At 46.8% G+C, this 19648-nt stretch overlaps 3 protein-coding genes across 10 annotated transcripts in view; 1 reads left to right on the top strand and 2 right to left on the bottom strand.

The window, feature by feature from the left end:
• Positions 1-19: 19 nt before the first annotated feature.
• On the top strand, positions 20-3369 carry PIH1D2 (PIH1 domain containing 2). Its single transcript, XM_040534062.1, has 5 exons — positions 20-233; positions 1295-1540; positions 2087-2352; positions 2464-2568; positions 3325-3369. Exons 1-5 carry the CDS (start codon positions 20-22, stop codon positions 3367-3369), a joined length of 876 nt encoding a protein of 291 aa, XP_040389996.1.
• A 180-nt stretch (positions 3370-3549) lies between these two features.
• Positions 3550-11941, bottom strand: DLAT (dihydrolipoamide S-acetyltransferase). Its single transcript, XM_040534048.1, has 14 exons — positions 11696-11941; positions 10981-11082; positions 10530-10654; positions 10244-10400; positions 8950-9076; positions 8588-8781; positions 7912-8074; positions 7628-7695; positions 7245-7337; positions 7046-7153; positions 6398-6513; positions 5960-6122; positions 5670-5806; positions 3550-5192 (listed from the first exon to the last, which is right to left on the bottom strand). Exons 1-14 carry the CDS (start codon positions 11924-11926, stop codon positions 5063-5065), a joined length of 1914 nt encoding a protein of 637 aa, XP_040389982.1. The 5' UTR covers positions 11927-11941; the 3' UTR covers positions 3550-5062.
• A 678-nt stretch (positions 11942-12619) lies between these two features.
• Positions 12620-19648, bottom strand: part of DIXDC1 (DIX domain containing 1) — a 41031-nt gene continuing 34002 nt past the window's right edge. For all 8 annotated transcript variants that reach the window (XM_040534562.1, XM_040534561.1, XM_040534563.1 and 5 more), the window contains 6 exons: positions 19559-19645; positions 19219-19380; positions 19029-19095; positions 17285-17393; positions 16600-16708; positions 12620-15681 (listed from right to left, as the gene is read on the bottom strand). In XM_040534562.1, the coding sequence (XP_040390496.1) occupies positions 15601-15681; positions 16600-16708; positions 17285-17393; positions 19029-19095; positions 19219-19380; positions 19559-19645 (615 nt within the window). In that variant the 3' untranslated portion in view covers positions 12620-15600. The remainder of the gene's footprint in view (positions 15682-16599; positions 16709-17284; positions 17394-19028; positions 19096-19218; positions 19381-19558; positions 19646-19648) is intronic.

Genomic DNA, 19648 nt, shown 5'->3' on the forward strand with positions numbered 1-19648 from the left:
CGGGGCCCTGCCGGAGGAAATGGCGGAGGGCGAGCCCCCGGCCTGCCTGAGCCTCCTACGGAGCCTCTGCGGAGCCCCGGCGGAGCCCCGGTTCTGCCTGAGGGCTCAGCCCCGCGGGGCCGCCCCGCTCTTCGTCAACGTGTGCGGCTGCGGCGCGGTGCCGGCGCCCGGAGGCCCCGGGGCGCCCGTGCCCGTCAGGGCCGGGCCGCTGGAAAGGGCGGCCGGAGACGGGGGTGCGGGAATAAATCGGGGGCTGAGGGAGCTGGGGGGCGGCATCGGGGGGAGAAGGCTGAGGGGAGACCCCGCTGCGGCCTTAAAGGGGGTTATAAAAGGATGGAGGACTCTGCTCAGTCAGATAATGACAGGATGAGGGGGAACGGTCTTAACCTAAAAGAGGGAAGGCTTAGACTAGGTATTAGGAGGAAATTCTTCCCTCAGAATGTGGTGACACACTGGAACAGGCTGCCAAGAAGCTGTGGATGCCCCATCTGGGATTTAGTCTGGAGAAGAGGAGGCTTAGGGGAGGCCTTATTGCTCTCTGCAGCTACCTGAAAGGGAGGTGTGGGGAGCTGGGGGTCGGCCTCTTCTCACAGGTAACTGGTGATAGTATTACCGGGAATGGCCTCAAGTTGTGCCAGGGAAGGTTCAGGTTGGAAATGAGGAGACATTTCTTCTCAGGAAGAGGAGTCAGGCATTGGGACGGGTTGCTCAGGGAGGTGGTGGAGTCACCGTCCCGGGGGGTGTCTGAGGAAAGGTTGGACATGGTGCTTGGGGACGTGGCTTAGTGGGTGACACTGGTGGTAGGGGGGATGGTTGGACCAGATGATCTTAGAGGTCTCTTCCAACCTTAATGATTCTGTGATCCCTGGAGATGTTCAAGGCCAGGTTGGATGAGGCCCTGAGCAACCTGCTCTAGTGGATGGTGTCCCCGCCCATGGCAGGGGCTTGGAACTGGCTGATCTTTGAGGTCCCTTCCAACCCGACCCATCCTATGATTCCCTCTGCCCAGGCACACCGAGGGATTCACAACTGGCACCCATCTAAATCCCGCAGGGTGTTTATGCACCAGGTGGCTCCCCAGCCACATGTGCTCACGGAGAGGTGTGCCACATTCCCCTGCTTCCAGAGCACAAACACACTGCTGAAAAGATGAAATCCATCGATGCCCAGCAGCCACAAATTCAGTTTCTTTGCTTTTAAAGCAAGTGATTATTAAAAAAACCTGAAAGCTGAGTCCTGGTCAACCAGGACATAATACCGAAGCGCTAATTCTGATGCAACTTATTTTTTTTAGATCTTTACAGCATTATAGATATTGCATATAACCCAGATGTTCTTCAGAGGGGAGAAGAAAACCCAGAAAAAATGAAACATTTGATCCATATGACACTTAAATTTGTTGAGGAACGATGCGACGTTATTCTTTCGCCTTCGTACACTGTTGAACCATTCAAGCTGAAAGGCAGCCTGGAAAGGATGCAGCAACGTCTGCAAGGATGGCAGATGCCAATGCCCTGTCTCAATCAGAACACAAAGAAGGGTATGTAGACAGCTGCTGTCAGTTTTCTTTGAAGGCCTATCAGACTCCTCCAATAAGCTCCCTCAACCCCAATTCTTGCCTTAAGCACAAACCAAGCACTTCTCTAAAAGTTCAGAGTAAGGCAGTAGTATTCATACCAGACAACAGTTGAGCCCTGCTGGCCTGTCTGCATTCATCTCTGGCGTTGTTTCTACTTTCCTTTATTTTACAGTTCAGAAACTATTGACACTGCAACAGCAAATTCCCTTTTTTTCCGTATAACCACTAGACGGGGAAACTGTGATAGGGGCTGATCCTGTGATGTACCAAGTTTCTTTTGCTCTGACATGAGTAGAAGAGCTTGCTGCTGTTATCAGTGCTCTGAAAACAGCAACATTTAACAGCTTGGCAGTAAAAACAAATCACAAGGGAAGGAGCAACTGCAAATAAGTCTTCAGCTGACAAAACTGCTAATTACAAAGCTAAAACTTTAGTGATAAGTTTGTCAAGTGGTATAACAGTTCTTAGTAACTGACTGTTATGTGAAAAACTTTCTTTTCTTGAAAGAACTGACACTTGATCAGCTGCTACACAGAATAGAAGCTAAGGACCACAGCAATGCTCCTATCCTGCTGAAAAAAGGAAGTGTTACACAGTCTAAAGTGCCTCTGATAGAGGAAATTAGCAGTACAGAAGTGCCAGAGGAGCTGAGCACCCCTGTCTATGAAATGAGCACCGTGAAGGATGCAAACGAGAAGCCATTACAAATTGAACTGAAAGTTGAATTGCCTAAAGTTAGCTCTGTTTCTGAGTGTGATCTGAGAATTTCAAAGGTAAGGCAACGGAAAGAATAACCTTGTCTTCTGTCTGGTATCAAATTCCTAGAAATACTCGCTGCTAATTCATTGTCAAATAACCAATCACGTATTTTAATATTGTCTTAGGATGACATAAGCATCGATGTCCCTGAAAAATACAAATTACAACTAGATCTGCCAGAATTGGTGGATGAGGAAACAGCTACAGCAACATTTAACAAAGCAAGAGGGGTATTGTTCATCACAGTGTCAGTTGCAAAGCCCGTGTGTTAAAGAATTCTACATTCTGTCCAGTTCCTGTTCACAGATGACAGAACTAATCAAAAGCCCAGAACGAGAACCCTGACTTGCAGCTGGTGATGAGTTAATTGACTTAATCTTCAAAGGTGAATACCTCAAACTGCCTTTAGAAAGTACATGTAGAAAAGGAAGGCAGGAGGAAAATTAGCACCACCAAACTTAGGAAAACATAGAGACTAAATACTCAAGGAATACTTGAATATATTAACAGCTGTACTAATGAACCATAAATACATACGAGCCTTACTGTATCATTAATTTTGCTTTAAGATACATGGCAGTAGCAGTTGTATTGTTTTTCTGTGTTTTTGTTGTTAAATAAATTATTTTGCTTACTGGATTTATGTGGTTAAAGCAGCTCTTGCAAGCATTTTATGCTGGAGTGACTAGCAGAGGTGTGTCATACGCAGTTCTACCAGTTGTCCTGCATGCTGTTCCTGTTTTCTTTAGGACAATCCCTGCGGAACTTAACTGGAATAGGCTTTGTAGTCTTTTCAATCAAATACAAGCTAAAATATTATCATTGCATGAGCTGAGCTGGCTTGGGAAGGCTGTAAGTAGTGCTGGAAGTCACTATCAGCGCTCCAAGCAAGCACCCTGGATCGGAGTTTTGAGACTGCAAGGCTGTTCCCCGAGTCATTCAGGGAGTGTAACCATAAGGTAAACTGTTTAGTGTTCTTCACGCAGGAAGAAACCAGCACTTTCTTTAGCCAGAACCTGAGGTACCGGTGAACACTGAGCAAGAAAGCTAGGAAGATTCCAAGTTTGCTGTATTATCTTGGAATCCTTGTGATCACAACTTAAGGTTAATAGGGTGAGTTTCACCATCAGACTGAAAGGCTAAACAGCTCTAACTGTGCCACAGCAGTACGATAAGCCACACACGACTGAAGAGAAAAGCATTGGAACATGTTTTAGTAGTTGTCAATTCCAAACATTTAATAGAACATAGGTTCACTAGAGCAAGTCTGGAACCAAGATATTTTAGATCTTTAAAAAAAACAAACTTTAATGCACTTTTTTTTTTTTTTCTTGCTTAAGCCAGGCATGAAAACCAGCTATCCCAGCAACCAGACATTAAATAGTTCCCACAAAAATATTTAATTTCCACAGTATTTTCTTCCAATATCTTTAGTGAATTTTGTAGCAGAACTTTACAGGAGACAGTACTTAATGCAATATACAGAAAAACAGATTAGCTTTAACTTTTTGTTTTGTTAACTTCTCCCCCTGTTGAATTCTCCCGGTCACTTTGTAATTACTGCACAATCCTCCTTTTTACATGAACATTTCCAAGTGGAAAGTGGAATTTAAGAATGTTCAGCACTGCATCCCTTTCAGGATACAATGACTGGGGTAACTGGACACAAGTCCAACAAACTACTTAAGCATTTTACATACAATATATACATGGATAGCACATTCTGCAGTTTACTGAGGCTGGGACAACATAGACAATTCAGGGAAGAACTGCAGTACCAGTGACTAACGCAGAGCTTCCTATGTTAGAATGCCTGAAAAAAATTTCAAACATTTGAGTCACCACATGATTAACATCCACTGGTGGCACTATTATCATGTGTGATTTGCCTATATGGGTTCCAACACACAAAGTCTCTCGAATATTCTGCAAAACGGTTACTTCCATGGCATCATAGCCCGATACTAACTTAGCAAGAGGAAAAGCAATTAAAGAGTCTTCATATGAAAAGCACATGTAAGTGAAAGTCTACACAAAGACAGCACATTCCCTGTGGCATCTGAGAGCTGTGACACCACAGGTATCAGTGCTCTTTCACCTTTAAAGTGCTCAAAAGGGATCCCAAAGCTGAGAAGGTCCAAACCAGTGCCAAATTCCAAGAGAGTTTTGGAATGCTAACACTTGGCCTTTGAGAAACCATTCCCAGGGGCTTCAGTCCCTTAGTGCATCTGTCACTGTCACCCACCCCAGCAGAACAGGATAATATGGGAATTCACCTACTACCTTGTACGTTTCAGTTACCATCTAATCTGAACTCCTGTGAAGAGACGTTTGTAATTCAAATTTCTGAGAACACTGAGGTCATGAAGTTACCTGGTATGTACCCCGCCCCTCCTCGTTCAATCTAGTGTAGAAGCAGGTGGCAGTATGCATTCTGCCTGGATCATTTGTAAATCTGGGATGCTTAACTCCGTTTTGGAAGAGTTTGCAAGTTAACTAACTGTATAAAAATACAGTATAGCTGTGATATTGCTTTGAAAAGCATTTTTGCAAACTTTTGTTTCTGTACAGACTGGTAATAACATTACCAGATAATATAATACATATTTAAAATTAAAAAAAAAAAAAGGAACTCTTTAATAAGTCTGAACACTAAAGTCTATCTAAATAGCTTGTTTAAAACAAAACAGTGTGACCCAGGAAAATTCTGCTTGCATGGTTAAATTATAGCAGCATGGTTACTGGCTTCTCAAGGAAATTCTTGAATTCAGCAAGCCACTGTGCTCCAACTGCTCCATCTACAACACGATGATCACAGCTAAGTGTAACGGACATCACACTGGCCACATCAAATCTGGAAAAAAGAAAGAAGAAAGTTAACACAATCCTCTGCAAATCACTGCCAAGCCAGTTATATCTCACACAGGACACTTGAATTATAATCCACCCCTTGAGCATTCCTTAAATATAAAATTAAGCAAGTAGTTAAACAGGAACAGATGGCTAAACTGTTGTGTATCCCTTATGCTTTTCCATACCTTAGTCCCCAACCCACCCCCTTCAAAGAAAGGGCCAGCCCTTCCTTAACTTGCAAGGAAGTTGCAAGAACAAACATATGGCAGGTCATTCATCCGTCACTGCAACAGGTTCACACAAACATTAGGAGAAATATATATCTCCCTATTCTTCTTCTTCAGGTGTTGAAAGCAGCATGTCAACAATTAATAACTATTTTTAAAAAATCTTTCTAGGGGAAGTGTTAGAAAACTAGCCATTATTTCAGAGTTTTAATTCAGAAGCTCAGCGCATGCAGAACCAGATGAATACTGACCCTTTCTCATTATCAGCCGGCACTAGCCTTTTCTCTGAGGAACCAACTGCGAGGATGCAGGCTTGAGGTGGATTGATTATGGCAGAGAAATTCTTAATCCCATACATTCCTAAATTGGAAATCGTGAAAGTGCCACCCTACAAGACAAACACATTCGTAGAAAACTCAGAAAAGCTGTTTCAAGTGGAATATTAATGAACACAACTGACACGTCACGAAACAGACGGCTCATTCTGAACAGGGACAGAAGACAAGGGCAGCAGTTATTACTAGCAGCTGGAGTTCCTCACCTGGAATTCATGTGGCTGAAGTTTACCTTCTCGAGCTTTAGTGGCCAAAGAAACCACGTCCTTACTGATGGAAGCCAGGCCCTTTATATGCGCGTTAAACACAATAGGTGTTATAAGGCCTGCAGGAGTACTCACTGCAACGCTAACGTCCACTACGTGGTTTCTGCAAGACACAACAGAGATGCCAGTTACTCTAGCAAGACACAAGGAATTTCAGGTATTAAGACAACTCTAAGTTAATATTTCTTCTGCAACAACCGTTTCATCTCACGCTAGCCTCAGACTCAAGACTCTTAGCACTTCCATTAAACCCCCTCGACTGTTGCATTATACCTGCTCCCCTCCCTCCTGAAAATCCCGCCGGAAGATCATCTACTTTGCCATCAACTCTCTACTGAACAAATAAAGTTTCTGGCTTCGACCGTACCATAAACTTACTGCCTAATAACTGTGTCCATCCACGAAGAATTTGCCTCAGGCACCTTCAAGCATGCCAGAGCTGAAGCTTTAATTATGAAGTCATTGACTGAAAGCTTAATGTTATCCGAGACCTCCTGCAAAGGAAGAGATTTGAGGTGTCAGTTTATCCCTTACGTGTTAAATAATTTGGGTAGTCACTGCCACGCAGCCTTGCTTAGAGAAAATGAGAGAAAACAATCACACTACCTGTAAGCGTTAACATTTGAAATGCCAAGATGATTTAGGAGGTAGTTTAGGAGTTTTTATATATGCTTCATAATCTAAGAAGGCACCGGTTTTTTTAGATGTCTGTTAAATGTCTGTTTTTCCCCAAACTTGGCTTAGATTTTATTTATTTATTTATTTATTTATTTATTTTTTACTCTCAAGCAGAATACTAAATGGCCTTCTTAGGGAAGTTAGGTGTCAGTGCACAGTACCTTGGTAAAAATTCTCATTCTGTCACTGACAGTCCAGAACTGATGCACAACAGCTAGAAAAGGCACTGAAAAGCGTATTTTTTCCAACCCAAACTGGCATATCACCAAAAAGCAGGGTGGGCAAACCTGTGAGCGAATGCAGTTTCCCCCCAGCCCCAATCTCGCCACGACTCCCCAGATACTTGACCTGATTGAGTTCTTTCCTTAGCACCAGTACTTCTCCCATGTTCACATCGATAGAAAGGTAGTAGTGAGGTATTGTTTGTTTAGATTGCATCAGTCGTTGAGCAATGACCTGCGGGTACACAACAGAAACAACAAAAATAAATGATTTCAGAAAATTTATGATCGCAAATAATGACGTCAGGGAAGTAAAATCTCCTCACCCTCCGAATGTTGCTGATAGGGATATCTGTGAAGGTCCCCACTGGTGCTGCCGCGACTGCAGCAGCTGCAGGTACCGCTTCTGCTGCTGGAGCCTGCAACCAGAGCAAGACAGCACAGTTCACAGGACTGGTCAAACACCAATCGCAGAGTAGTTCAGTAGGTAGGACAAGAGCTGAAGCCATGCTGCCTCTTCCTTGTGAGCAGCAGATATTTCCACTCTCTAGCCCCACTCTCTGATCTCCAACTAGGTTCATTATAAGCCCTACAATTGACTATTAAATCACACATTAAATATTACACACTGCTCTGAAGTTCACAAAGTGCTAAGTCCTGCTAGATGATGGTTCCACATCCCATTCTTACAGATCTCAGGTCTACTCACTGGAGCAACCTTTGGCGGCACAAACGACTCCACATCTTTCTTTGTGATTCTACCCTCTGGTCCAGTACCTAAAAGCGTCAAAGGAAAACGTAAGAGGATTTCAGTTAGTTGCAACAGGGCATCACGAAGCTCTGTTCAGAGATGTAAGTCACTAACAGTCCCTGGTGGGGAAACCTGCACCGTGAGGATGACCCTGATAGGGAGAAAAGAACAGACCAGGCAAGAACGTACCTGGAGGAACTGCTACCTGACAGAGAGAACAAGGAAGGCAAAGGGCACCTTACCTTTCACTTGGGCAAGGTCAATTCCTTTTTCTGCTGCCAGTTTCTTTGCCAGAGGACTAACGAGGATCCTCCCTTTCCGGGGAGGTGGCCCAGCTGCGGGGACTACTGGAGTGGAAGGAACAGCAGGCTGGGGAGGAGGAGCAGCTGCAGCAGGAGTTGCCACCTTAACAGAAGAATCAAAGCCATTAGCTTTGTGATTATTTTGCGAACACCTTGGAGGTTTCACTTCAGTGCGAAAAAAGAACAGGACCATCTAATTACCAGTCAAGGGAATAACAAGAATAGTCTCTAACCTGAAAGTACTCAGAGAAGTTTCCCAGCACCAGAAATTAAATCAGAAACTTTCCTGTGCAGAACGCCAACTAAACTGTTGAACCATATATCAAAATGGTGAAATAAGTAATTTATAGTCCCAATTTTCAGGAAGGAACTGGTACAAGGAACAGGCTGGAGAAGAGACCATAACAAATGATAACCTGCTCCAGTTTTCAGAGGGCAAAGTAGAGACCTCAGAAGCGATCTCTTCTGAATGTATGTGTTAGCCTGGCACTCAGAGGATCATAGACATTATTACTGGAGTCGGGGCTTCACACAGTCAAACCAGAACAGTTTAGATCCAACCAGCAACTCTTTACAGTGCCCACAACTTCTCTCCCTGGCTAAGAAAGGCCCTTACTGGTGGAGGCGGAGGAGGAGGAGGAGGAACTTGCGCCTTCATGTCAGCTACCGCAGTCTCTTGGTAGTCAGCGAAGGCTGGAATATCAGACTCCTTCTCCACAATGATGCAGAGGGTTGTTCCTAATGGCACGTCTCTTGTTCCTTCAGGCACCAAGATTTTTGCCAAGTAGCCTTCCTCCTGCACTTCAAAGCCTGAAAGGGAAAGAGCATGAAAAGCAGCATGAAAAGCAATAGAACTTTTTTTCGTTGCCCCACATCTTCATGTCATGAGCAGCCGGAGGAGAACAGGTAAAAGAGGCTACTCTGGATCCTCCCCTTTTAAGGGGGCATCATCCATTCTTGGCTTTGGAGTTGACTCACCTATTGTGGCTTTATCTGTCTCAATTTCTGCCAGTAAGTCTCCCTCATTCAGTTTCTCCCCGACTTTCTTCTCCCATCTCTGCACCGTGCCCATTGTCATGGTAGGTGACAGGGCAGGGAGAGTGACCTGTGAAGCCAGAGAACACAAGTGCATCACATTCTGGTAATCCAAACGGAACAGGAACATGATTGTAACTCCCGACCAAATGATGTCAACCTAAAGGAGCAGCCAACCTTTAATGCACTCTTAGATCTGACTCCACTACAGCAAAGCACAGTCGTATGCTGTATCTCTAATTTGGCTTCTTTTATCAAAGCAAGAAAGCAAGCAAAAGAAAAAAAAAAGAAGAAATCTATACATCAAAGTCATTAGTAGCACCATCACACTGGGAGAGTCTTGCAGCTGCCAGCTGTAAGGCTAAAAGGAAGGCTGAAGCAAGTTGCTTCGTCTTTGACAAACACATTTGGCTTCTGTAAAAGCTATACGGACTTGTCCTCCAATAAGCACTTAAAGGTGCTGTAGGTTTACATGCACATTTTGCAGTGCAACAAACATAGCACGTGTGATTACAGCTCTGGAGCAGAACTGGACAGGTAAGGCAAGCAGAGGAAATCAAGTTAAGTAGCTGAAATTCAAGTCAGATTGAAAAGCCAATTCAAGTCAGATCAAAAAGCCTTGAATTAGATCTCTATTAAACTACTGATTTTTCGTAACATTTCAAACAAATCGGCTTCCACATCTCAACTGTGGAACTAGGACAGTATTTTCAAGTTTTCTATTTCAAAGGAATGTCACAGAAATACCCTGATACCAAGTGCTCAGATACAGCAATGGATGTACACTTCAGCATCTAAGCAAACAGATTATCCACAAATATATCATTTTCAGTCACTCACAAATACACCTGGAGTATCACAGAATGGAGTTCTGCTTCAGGACCTGAGCAGGGTCTTCAGAGCATATTCACACATAGTACAAGGTTTGTATATATCAGAACTGCTCAAATCAGACAAATTTAACTTTTTTTTCTAGCCTGCACACGAATCCTGGAGAAATAACTCTCTCCTACTGGCAGCTGGGACGCTAAAACAATTTTCAGAAAATAAAACACTTTCTGGGACCTCCCCGAACACCTGCTTAAAGCATGCAACAATTCAAGTGGTTTGCACTCCTGCACTTACAGCTCATAACCTCCCACTCCTGACAGAGTTTATGACAAAGTCCCCTAGAGCTGGCAACGCCAAAGACAGACAGAGTGCAACAAACCTTGTATCAGCAGCAATGCTCTCTTACCTGCATGTGAGGAGGGTAAGAGCTGCCAGGAGCCTGAGGAGAAGGCTGAGGTGGGGCTGAGGGAGCTGCGGCTGGAGGGGGAGGCACTGAGGCTGCAGGGGGCGCAGACGCTGCAGTATCCAGAGTGTAGTTTTTAAAGGCATCAACATGTTCAGGCCTAGAAAAAACAAAAAACAAAAAACACAATGGTAAAACCAGTCTGGTGACTGTCTCTTAACCTTTCACGCAGGGCACCCAAGAAGTCCCAAGAGAGAAAATTCAACTCAAGAGTTAGCAAAATACCTACTTTTCTACTGTGATACATATTATGGCCCCAATAGGAACATCTCTTGTTCCTTCTGGCACCAGGATCTTGGCCAAGTAGCATTCCTCCAGGCTCTCAAAGCCAACTGTTGCTTTGTCTGTCTCCACCTTTGAAAAAGAACAGGATACTGTTAAAGCAAAACAGAAGACTAGTGAGCTCAGAGCCCTGCAGTCTGACAGTGTAGGGTCGTAACGCCCGCAGTCCTGAAAAATCACCCTGTCCCACCAGCTCTGGGAAAGCATGGTCTCAAACACAGTAAGTGCTCCTCTCACTCAGAGAGACGAAAAGCAGCAAACAACTCCGTAAAGCTGCCGGTCGCTCGTTCCCAACGGCATCTCCAAAAAGTGGGTTCAGGTGAGGGCAGCCAGGGACAGAACCCAGAGCGCGCAAGTTGCCCAGTAAAAATGCAGCACAGCTTCTGCCCTCAGAATACCTCTGCAATGAGCTCTCCTTCGCCGATCCTGTCACCTTCCTTCTTCTCCCAGCGCGCGATGGTGCCCATCTGCATCGTGGGGGACAGCGCCGGCAGGGCCACCTGCGAGGAAAAGGGAAGCATTACAACCTGCGCAGCCCTGCCTGTAGGGACCCCACTCATAGGGCAGGGACAGGTCACTGAGGACAGGCTGTCTGCAACCCCTGGCGGGTCAGGACTGCCTCCAGCCCGCAGGAAAGATCCCAACACCGAGGTGCCAGGGGAGTAGGTGCACCAGGGAACCCAGAATACAGGGAAAAGGGGATAATGGTGAGGGGGGAACCCGACGGTGGTACCAGGGTCTGGCGTGCGGCAGTTCCAGGGCCTGGCGTGCAGGGGTGGGGAATGAAGGAGAGGCTCTGGGCCAGCAGGAGGCACAGAGGTATGGGAGCTGAGGGAGGGGGAGAGAGCCTGGCGTCCTCTGAGGCGAGGAGGGCTGCCTGCTGGGGGGCGGCAGCTGGGAAGGGAAGGGAGAAAGGGAAGGGAAAGAAAAAAGGGAAGGGATAAAGGGAAGGGAAGGAATGAAGGGAAGAGAAGGGAAGGGAGAAGGGGAAAGGAAAAGAGGAACGGAAAAGAAGAGGGGAAGGGAAAGGAAGGAAGGGAACGGCGGAAAGGAAGGAAAGGAGAAGGAAGGAAGGAAGGAAGGGGAAGGGAAGGTCGCGGGGCCGCCTCTCACCTTCTGGTGTGCCGGCAGGCTGCAGCAGCGGCTGGGGACGACCCGGGGCCCGGCTGCGGGCAGGAGCCCCCGGGGCCCGCGGGCGGGGCCGCCCAGCGCCGGGCCGCGTCCCGGAGCCCCCGCCCGGGCCCCCACGGCCGCGCCGGGGCCGACGGCGGCGGCGCTGAGCGCTCGGCAGCCCCGCGCCAGGCCGGCGGCCGGGACGAGGCGTCGGGCCACCGCCCGCCACATGGAGCCGGAGCTGGAGCCGGGGCCCCGGCGCTCGGTGACCTCCCGGTGCGGGCACGGCCCGGCTCGGCGCGGCACGGAGCGGCGCGGCACGGCACGGCACGGCGCGGCACTGCCGCAAAGCGCCGCGGGGCGGGGCCGCCGCGGAATGGCGGCCGGGCCCGGCCCAGGCCCGGGGGGGGGCGCCTGAGGGCGAGAGGGGACCCAAAGGACGTGCGCTGAGGGAACTGGGGCTGTCAGTGCACCGTGTACACCCTCAGGGGGTGTATAATGCTCAGGGTAGGGGGATTTACTCGGGTGTCAGCTTCGTAAAATTCCCATTTACCCTCCACCACTATCCTCCTCCTTCCCCCAAGCCCCTCATCCCACACACCTCACCAAATAAACCCACGGAAACTTCTCTTCTTTTTTCCAGGACCAGTATGAAGCTAGCCCTAAAACAGTCCCTGTTCCTCTCAGTGATTTACGCACACCTTTCACTTTTCACAGCTATCTTTCCCTGTGCAAGCACTGAACAGACTCAGTTTGTAAACCCCACTTTATTGAGATAAGGGCTTGGTCCGCTAAAACCACCGTTTCTCTAAAACCAACCATCTGGGATATCAGGATCTTAGGTACACAGATAAGGTTTTCACTTTCCTTGAGGACATGCCTGAGAACCACCATCCATTTCAAATGATGAATGCAAACTCTATATAGAGTTTCTATGAAAATATAATTTTACACGTACCATGTTTTACACAGCCAAGTTACAAGTATAGGAGCAGGAAAGTAACTTTGAAGAGAGTTGGGTAGAAATAAACATTCAACACAGCAAAAATGCAAGTCCTGGGTATGATATTAAGAGCATATTCCCAGAATAAATTCACTGCAGTCACTGTTAGAGCAGTGTCAGACTGATTTAAAAGCAACAGCTTTTGGTTTTATCAGCAAAACCCATCCAGTCAAAGGACTTGCCATCCAATACCTCTTATCCCCATTTCTTACCTGCTTCAGACCCCTTCCTGTAAATCACAGAAGGTAAAGCATCTGGTGAAGGCTGCGGTGTCACTGCAGGAACAAAGCTGAATCCAAACAGCTCACCAAAGCGGTACTTTTGGGATTGAACGAGGCAAAGCGGGGCCTTCAGCTTCAGTGACAGCACTGCTAGCAGTCCCACCTCTGCTATCACCAAGGGAGCCGCACATAGGGACCCAAGAACAAAGCACTGCTACCCGTCCTGTCTCAGGGAATGTTGTTTGCATCTTAGCTTACATGCGACATTAGCTCTGATGATAGGGTTGTTGATGACAACCCCAAAAAGCAAGTCTTGTCCAGTCTTGCTCCTCAGATACAGCCCAGTGCTGCTCTGGAGAGCATGTTGCTGAAAGGCTGTCAGATCTGGTTCAGTCTTTGAGTCATGGGTAGGAAGGGCAGTAAGCATATTAAACGTGCCCATGATTAGCTGCCTGAACTGGCCTAAGAACAAGGCTGAGGCTCCCAACTGTCTCCTGTACCAGCTAACATCTGTTTTATTTTCCAGGAGAAAACTGGATGCCTACTGGACATGGCTAAATTGAACCAGAAGCTCTGATTATATTAACAGCCTTCCATGTCTTCAGTGCTCCAAAACCAAGCAGTAGTATTGAACTGGCAACTACAGACTGTCTCCATAAAATTCTAGTCTGGGTGTGTGGCTCTTGCTGAAATAAAACTGAGAAGCAAAATTTGAAGCAACACTTGAGGAAAAAATTGCAATCGAAATACAACAATTGATTTCAGCGTAACAACCCCATGCTCTCTTTAACAACCTACTAAAGATCATGCAACAGTGAAATAATTTCCAGGGAGGAAGAAAATCTGTTTTTTCCAAGAGATGGGTCCTGCCTGCCCCCCCGCAGCCATTGATGAACTTGTCCATTGACGAGCTGTCCCACTGACACTGACTGCTTGCTGGCTGTGAGGAAAGTCACCATAACGAACTGTAGGGCACCGCAGGCATGTTGTGGTGTTACAGTGTGGCACAGGGCCAGGTAAAAGCCTTGAGCTCTTTCCTGGACAGTGAAGCAGTGTGGAAGGAAATAGCATTGTTAGTGCCTGTACAAGCTGGCAGAATATAAAACCCAGTAGGAACTAGCTGGAGTTCCATAGTAAAATAAGATCAAGCCCAGTGTTGTGTGAACAAGAGACCATACAAAACATCTCAGCATCCACTAGAAAGTGAGTAAAACACAGTATAATGCGTGCAGAAATATACAGAAAGCACTTGCACTGGTATAAAAATATCCACAGTCCTCAGACAATGTAAACTGGTACAAAATAATTCCAAACAGTAACATATTTACAAAAGGACATGTTAATATAAAACAGTAAAACCAGGGTCACCCTCTCCCAGCCTCATCCAAAGCACAGACACGTGGGTAGTCCATGAAAGGGCCACATGCACCGAGAATGAGCAGAACCTTGACTTGCCATTTGACCTTTTAAGTCAACAGTGTCTGCTGCAGACCAGAGCCAGTGCTGTGCGAGTACAGCTGACCGGCAGCAGAAGGACAGAGGCAGGCAATGCAGGGGGAAAGAAACAAACAGAACAAACAAACAAAAATAGAACACAAAAAACACAAGCCTCAGGGATTTTCAGGGCGCGCACCCTCCCAGCCAGCCATCTATTTCCTGTTCCTTCAGAAACCCCAGGAGCAGGCCTACCAAGGAACGGATGGTGCTACTGTAGGATTTATCCTACCGGTGTGGTTATGTTTGGTGGCCCTGGCAAACAGTGGACAGCAGCACAGAGGTGCCTGTGCACAGGAGGTGACAATCAGTCCACTGTGCTGACAGAGGAGACGGCAGGAGTGCAAAGAGAGGAGCTCAACAGGGAGGGGGGCTATAAGTACCTCGGGGAAGCAGCTGATTCCAGCTCCTACCTCCCCAAATGAAATCCTTCAGCAGAAAAGCAAGCACCAAGATCCCACAGTCCCCATGGCAACAAAGCAAACCCAGAGGGCCTCAGAAGTGAGTACAGCTTTGGAGGGCAAGGGGGAGAAGCAGGGCTAGGAAGTGGAAGCCTAAATTTTGGGACAAAGGAAGCTTTGCCAAGCTGGTGATCTTTGCTTCAGATCATGCAGAAAACCTTCAGAAGACTGTCTTCCTTCCCCAGGTCACGCTTCTATACTCAGTCTGGACTGTCCACAAAGTTCCCTCTGCTCCTGCAGCACATGCAAGTCTGAGACCAAAGTTGTTCAAACCTTCTGCTCGCATACTCCAGCGGCTTCTTCCGACTCAGAGGCAAAGCTTCGCATTTTTGCCATCAGTGCAGACTTATGCAATACTGTGTACAACAAACGAGACTTGAAACGCCCAGATCACAGGCTGCAGCACATACTGCAGGAATGGAGAAGCAGGGGAAAGGAGAAATGCATCATTAAGGCCTTCAGGGTTCTGTTGATAGGACAAAGCAAGGTGTTTCTTTCCCACAGACAATCATTCCAGTCCCACAACGCTGTCTGTATTTGGCCACAGAAAGTCAGGCATCCACGCCAGGCATCCATGCACACAACATGCATTACCCGTTGCTTGCAGAAAAACCCTTTCTTTTGGCAGCTTGAATTGGACTCCTTCCAGCACGCATGCTTTTTGGTCATTCTCAGAGCTCAGCAGCCAGTTACAGGTTTCCATAGTGACAAGACCTAAAAGCTTGATTAATTCTCCCCGTGGTCTTCTTCCACCCAGGCCACAATTTTCCCCTCCCAACCAGGAATGATGTCATCATCATGGAATACCTGTGAGAAAAGAGTCCAGTCATGTCTGGAGTCTGGACACCGCTCCAGGATGTGTGCATAGCTTAAGAGGCAGGCATCAAGCAAGAGAGCCTAGCTAGGATTTTACTGCGCAGTTCACTGAACATACTCCTCATCCATCACTGACATGCATCTCAATGATATTTTCAGGTTTTTAAGTTACAAAAACAAATTAGGCTCCTTCTTCAGCTGGTAACAGTCAAGATTTTTGGCTTTTTATTCGTTGACAGTAAAGGTAAAATAAAGACAGGAAACATGCCTTTTCTAATCTATTGGACTACAAACCCCAGCTGTTTCTGCAGAAGTAGTCCGCTGACTGCTCCCAGAGAGGGTATCCCCTTGCACTTGTCTTCATCAATTTGTGAAACAGGAAACATTCCAATAACCTTTAACGGATCCAATACACACCAACGCCAGCCTGAGCTCAAACAGGGCTATAATGCAGTACGCAAAGGAAGAGATGCCACACACACTGTTACCTCTGAAAAACCTTTAAAATAAAGTAGGAGAATGTTTTCTGAATAAAACACATTGGCCTAATGCGTATCTCATTGCAGCAGGTTTCATAAAAACACTTAAAGAGCTACAAGTGTAGCCTGGGTTTTGCCCAGCGTCCCCTGAGCTGTATCACAGACGGCTTTTGGCAATAGCCTTTGCCCAAGGGGCTCTGAAAACGCCAGGCAGCTGCAATCAGATTCATATCATTGTCCTGGCTGGAGATAAAAATATCCCATTTTAGCTCCTTAGAAGAGGAGCTTAACCTACAACTGTGAAAATCGGCGGTCTGTTTGGAGACAAGTTCAAAGATTTTATTAGTTTAGAAGTGGTATGACCAAGGTCTCCAGGGTTGTGTTGTAACACTGAACCCAACGCTGCCTGATAGTTAAATTCCACACCTACCTCCTCCTTGACTGTGCCAAACTCTGGATCCAGGGCTTTGAAATGGTACCGGTGGGCTCCTTCACGATCAATAGCTACCTTAAAATCCTTCAGAGTCACTTCCCCTAACCTGCAAGGGAAGAGTTTGGCACTAAACCACAGTACACTGTGCAGGCTTTATCTCTAGTGTTCCTGCATGGCATGTGGAAGCACAGCACAAGTCTGGCTAGGGATCTAGCACCCTAGCCACAGGAATGTGAAGAGTGCGCCCCACCTGTCAACCCCAAGGTCCTCTTCAGAGGAAGAATTTCCTCATAATTTGCAGGAACCACCTCTAAACAGCCTTTCTCCCTTTCCCTTTTGCACTGACTGACATGGGTGTTTCGGCACAAGAGTCCTGCAGTGCAAGCCACAATAGATCTGCTTGGCTGCTTTCTCTTGGAAGTTAATAATAATAATAATAATAATAATAATAATAATAATAATAATAATAATAATAAATAATTTCTTAGGGCTCAAACAAATGTATCAGCAAGGGAATTGCTTTAGGCAATTTCCCCCAGTCAACGGTATGAAATCCAAGCCCCAAGTTAACGCACAGGGAACCCGTGCTAGTGGTGACCATACCCAGAAGAGATCAGACTGACGTTTTCAGGGAAAAAAACGCCTCCCAAATCAACGTGAGCAAGGCCAAGCCAAATCTCACCTCTTTGGTATGTTGACCATGAAAGGTGTGAGGGAGCGGTCAGTGAAGTACAACACTTTGGTGCAGGCACTGGTGCTCATCACAGGTGTGCTGTGAGAATGAGGCAGTTCTACAAAGAAAGGAGCACAGAGCACACTCATTGGGGAACAACCTGCCTCCTGCCACCACAGTAGACAAGCGATGCTCTCAGCATCAAACTTATCACACTGAAGAACCTGGAGGTGGGAAGATATTCTTATGAGGGTGGATTTTCCCTTGGGAAGAATCAGGTATTCCAATGCTTACTGGAAAACTCCATCTTAAGGTAACAACACACCCAAATGCGTAAGCCTAGACAATTTGCCTAGCACTGCCCTCCAGGATTACTGTCCCAGCAGCTTGCTGCTACCATCTACTCCACAGGCACTCTGTTCATTACCTCAGCAGTGACAGGAGAACCTTTCTGGAAGAGGAGACTGAACAGACTCCATCCTACTGGCTGGGCACACAACCACATTATCACTCGCCTTCACTTGCAGATGGGTACAGCAGAATGGTCTGATTGATCACCATCATTAAGGCAAAAGGTTATCTGTCTCCTCCCACCTTCCCATTCAGCTTGGCCAGGATAGGTGTTTGGGCACAGATTTTTCTCTGCTCATTTGTATTTCTCTCCCTCTGGCTACTGCCTAGTTTCCTCTGCCCCTGCAATGTGCTGCGCCAAAAGCTGAAGCAGGGGAGGGTTCACATTGAGTAACTCTACAGTTTTAACTTTCCTAGCATGTAGAAAACAGTATGGACACCAAGTCAAAGGCTTTCTAATTTAACAAATCTTCAGAGCCACCTCATAGACCTCTTTACACCTGAGGGAGTTTAGGTTTGAAGCTGCAAGACTCAATTTTCCTGCTGCAGTGGAGGCGATGAAGCCTGCTAAGGCTCAGTGAGAAAGGGAGAGGTACAGCGTGCATGCAGGGTTGATCTAATGACAGTGGTTGATCTAATAACTGCAGTTTATGGGAGAAGGAAAACCATCAACTCTTCCCCCAACCCCATTTCAGACTTCTGAAGTTCCTCTCCTGCATTCCTCCACATCAATTACATCCATACTACCCTGCTGCTGGATGCTGTAATGCAGCTGAAAGGTGGCCTCTACCTTTCCCCAGCACACGGAGTCCTCTGCAACCTCACAGACTTCCTAGGCAACATTTAAAACCAACCCTGGGGGGGGGGGATGGAAAAAAAAAAACAAAAAAACCAAAAAAACCAGCCTTCATAGTGAAAAGCAAACGTGGAGCTGCTCCAGCTGGAGCCAGGAAACACGGTGTCACAAAGGGCTGTGCTGTTCCGCATACATGAAAGGAGCCAGACATGATGGGGGAAGCAGGGGAGGACGCAACTGTACAGTTACATGTCCACTAGATGGTGCAAACCAGCAGGGAAGCTGAAATAACGTTATGTTTCCCACTCATCCCAGGGGTAATTATTTGTCATAATTATTTCTACTGCAGTACTACCCAAATGGCCCAGAGATTCCCACTGTAATGGCGCTTTACAAACAAGCAGCTGTAGGTTGCCTCTGGCCCTTTTTCCCTGCAGTGAAGCCTAGCCTGTACAGCAAGTGACTAAAGACGGCAAAGTAAGCTCTGGTGAAGGGAATAAGCTTGGGGGTGGCAGATTTTCAAGGCGATGCTATGTCCTAGACTCTAGATAAGAAATCTGAGCAATGAATTGAGCAGTGGGAGAGCAGGAGCTGAAAGGCACTTACTGGAGTTTGGAGGCCAGGAGTCTCTACACTCATTTGTTGCTCTGCTTGCTGGTGATTTCCCCCGGATCTAGGGTGTAAAGCCGAAACAGTGAGAACAGCGTCACTTCCCAGTTGGGACTCACATTGCTGGTAATTTCTACCCCTCACACGCAACCCAGAGCTTAAGAGCCAAACACTAGGAAACTTTTACCCTTCTCTCTTGCCTCTTCTGTGTCTCCATGCGGTGTAACCGTTCCATCAGGCTGGAGATGCCCTGCTCCAGGCTGTCAATAGTGTGGTGCTGTGGGTCGTGGCCACTGAAACTGTTCCTCAGGCTACGAAGTGCATCACGAACAAGCTGCAAGTCGTTTGTCTTGCCAAGAGAACACAAATTAATCAGATTATCTCCAGGCTGCTTTCTTCCCATCTAAAGCCACAGGCCTTAGAAAGGGGAAAAAAAATCTTAAAAAGGTAACAAAGGTAACAGCTTCCAGGATACCTGGAACCTTCGTCTACATCTGACTGGGAAAATATCCCTTAGGTGCACTTACCCCTCGGTGGGCTGCAGGAGCAGCTCCTTTTCCTGCTGTCTGGAGGAAGCCATTGCTCTGAGCACTGTGACTGCTGTAGGCCATCACCTG

The sequence above is a fragment of the Cygnus olor genome, chromosome 22, assembly GCF_009769625.2.
Source record: "Cygnus olor isolate bCygOlo1 chromosome 22, bCygOlo1.pri.v2, whole genome shotgun sequence".
Classification (NCBI taxonomy): domain Eukaryota; kingdom Metazoa; phylum Chordata; class Aves; order Anseriformes; family Anatidae; genus Cygnus; species Cygnus olor.

Coding starts and splice junctions, on each gene's coding strand:
- DLAT (XM_040534048.1), bottom strand. CDS start 11,926: ATGTGGCGGGCGGTGGCCCGACGCCTCGTCCCGGCCGCCGGCCTGGCG. Junction 8,075..8,587: donor CTCCTCCTCCGCCTCCACCA/GTAAGGGCCTTT, acceptor TCTTCTGTTAAG/GTGGCAACTCCTGCTGCAGC. Junction 5,193..5,669: donor CCGGCTGATAATGAGAAAGG/GTCAGTATTCAT, acceptor TCTTTTTTCCAG/ATTTGATGTGGCCAGTGTGA.
- PIH1D2 (XM_040534062.1), top strand. CDS start 20: ATGGCGGAGGGCGAGCCCCCGGCCTGCCTGAGCCTCCTACGGAGCCTC. Junction 1,541..2,086: donor CAATCAGAACACAAAGAAGG/GTATGTAGACAG, acceptor TTTTCTTGAAAG/AACTGACACTTGATCAGCTG. Junction 2,353..2,463: donor GTGATCTGAGAATTTCAAAG/GTAAGGCAACGG, acceptor ATATTGTCTTAG/GATGACATAAGCATCGATGT.